The 1,307-nt window shown below is 37.6% G+C and overlaps 1 protein-coding gene across 1 annotated transcript; it reads right to left on the reverse strand.

The window, feature by feature from the left end:
* Window positions 1–356: 356 nt before the first annotated feature.
* On the reverse strand, window positions 357–1,099 carry LOC120841693. The gene is made up of 2 exons (XM_040212653.1): window positions 1,063–1,099; window positions 357–556 (listed from the first exon to the last, which is right to left on the reverse strand). The coding sequence occupies exons 1-2, from the start codon at window positions 1,097–1,099 to the stop codon at window positions 357–359; spliced, it is 237 nt and encodes a 78-aa protein (XP_040068587.1).
* Between the last annotated feature and the right edge of the window lie 208 nt (window positions 1,100–1,307).

A 1,307-nucleotide genomic window follows, 5' to 3' on the forward strand; every position in this document is an offset into this window, starting at 1 on the left:
GAATGTCGTCAAATCTGGATAGAGGCTGCTGTGAAATCCTATCACTTCCCGTGATATTTATCTATCTTTACAAGCACTTCTTCAGGTTCTGCAAAACTTGGGTTAATGAAATAGACTTTTCATCACCGTATTTGTCGGCTACATATTTTGGTATGGCTGGGGGAGCGTGTGAGTGCTGCCTCTAATAGGAAAAAAAACAACGTTAAAGTGTTTGGTATCCAACTCCTTTATTATTTCCATGAGTTGTATTGCAGATGCTTTCTTCAAATTATGCATTTGTGAAGCATCACTCGAAGTAATGAACGGTGGAAATTCTAGATTCCCATAGTCTTTTCAGATGCTCCGCCACGCGAAGACTAGGCCGTTTTCTTAGAATAGTTGACACCAAGGCCCCTTTGCTTAGCATAGTTGGCACCAAGGCCCCTTTGCTTAGCATAGTTGGCACCAAGGCCCCTTTGCTTAGCATAGTCCACGGAGTCCTTTGAGGTTTCGATATCCTTTACTTCACTCATGGCCGCAGGTCTTCCGGCAACATGATGAAGGATAATGGCTGAAACTGAAAGTGAGAAAAATATCTGGAATGTCAGTCGCAGCTGGGTCTCAAGTGTTATCACTGGGATACGCTTGTAGCGTGAGTTTCTTTATGTTTTTAAACATATTCTTAGAGGTTTGTTTCTCAAGAAGCACCACTCGAAAAATTTCTTAATTGAGGAAGACCCGATAGAAGGACGAAGTAACTTTAATACTAAAATACGATAGTCATTTTTGTATACGTTAAAGTGAATTACTATCCAGAGGCCATATTGCATGCATGTCAAGACATTATTTATTCATTGAGAAAGCCGAGCTATAAAAACAAACGTGCATTAATATTAAACACGGGAGTCATTTTAATATATGTTAAAGTGAATAACTATTTCAGCAAGGGTACAAAAAATACCCGTTCCGCAGACATTGAACAGTGAGAACCTATAATTGCGAACAAAGCAATGTTATATATAACTAATATTAAAATATTTGTTATGCAGACTAACATTGCTAGATAGGAAAATGACCTCTTACCGAGGATGACCACCAAGTATTTCCCAGATAGCAGCATATTGATATTCAAGATTCGAATTCTGAAAATAAACCAACATATAAAACGAGTGAATCAAAATTTAAAAAAAAATGTTACGGACAGTGTATTGCCCTCTCATTTAATGACATACAAAAGGCACACTGGTTTACAAGGTTACGTCTCTTGTGAATTACGTATCTCTAGAAAAAAGAATATCATGATAATTACAATTTTAGAGGAGCTGAAG

This window comes from Ixodes scapularis, unplaced genomic scaffold (genome assembly GCF_016920785.2).
Source record: "Ixodes scapularis isolate PalLabHiFi unplaced genomic scaffold, ASM1692078v2 PGA_scaffold10__122_contigs__length_95168666, whole genome shotgun sequence".
Lineage (NCBI taxonomy): Eukaryota > Metazoa > Arthropoda > Arachnida > Ixodida > Ixodidae > Ixodes > Ixodes scapularis.

Coding starts and splice junctions, on each gene's coding strand:
- LOC120841693 (XM_040212653.1), bottom strand. CDS start 1,099: ATGCTGCTATCTGGGAAATACTTGGTGGTCATCCTCG. Junction 557..1,062: donor ATACTTGGTGGTCATCCTCG/GTAAGAGGTCAT, acceptor TCTCACTTTCAG/TTTCAGCCATTATCCTTCAT.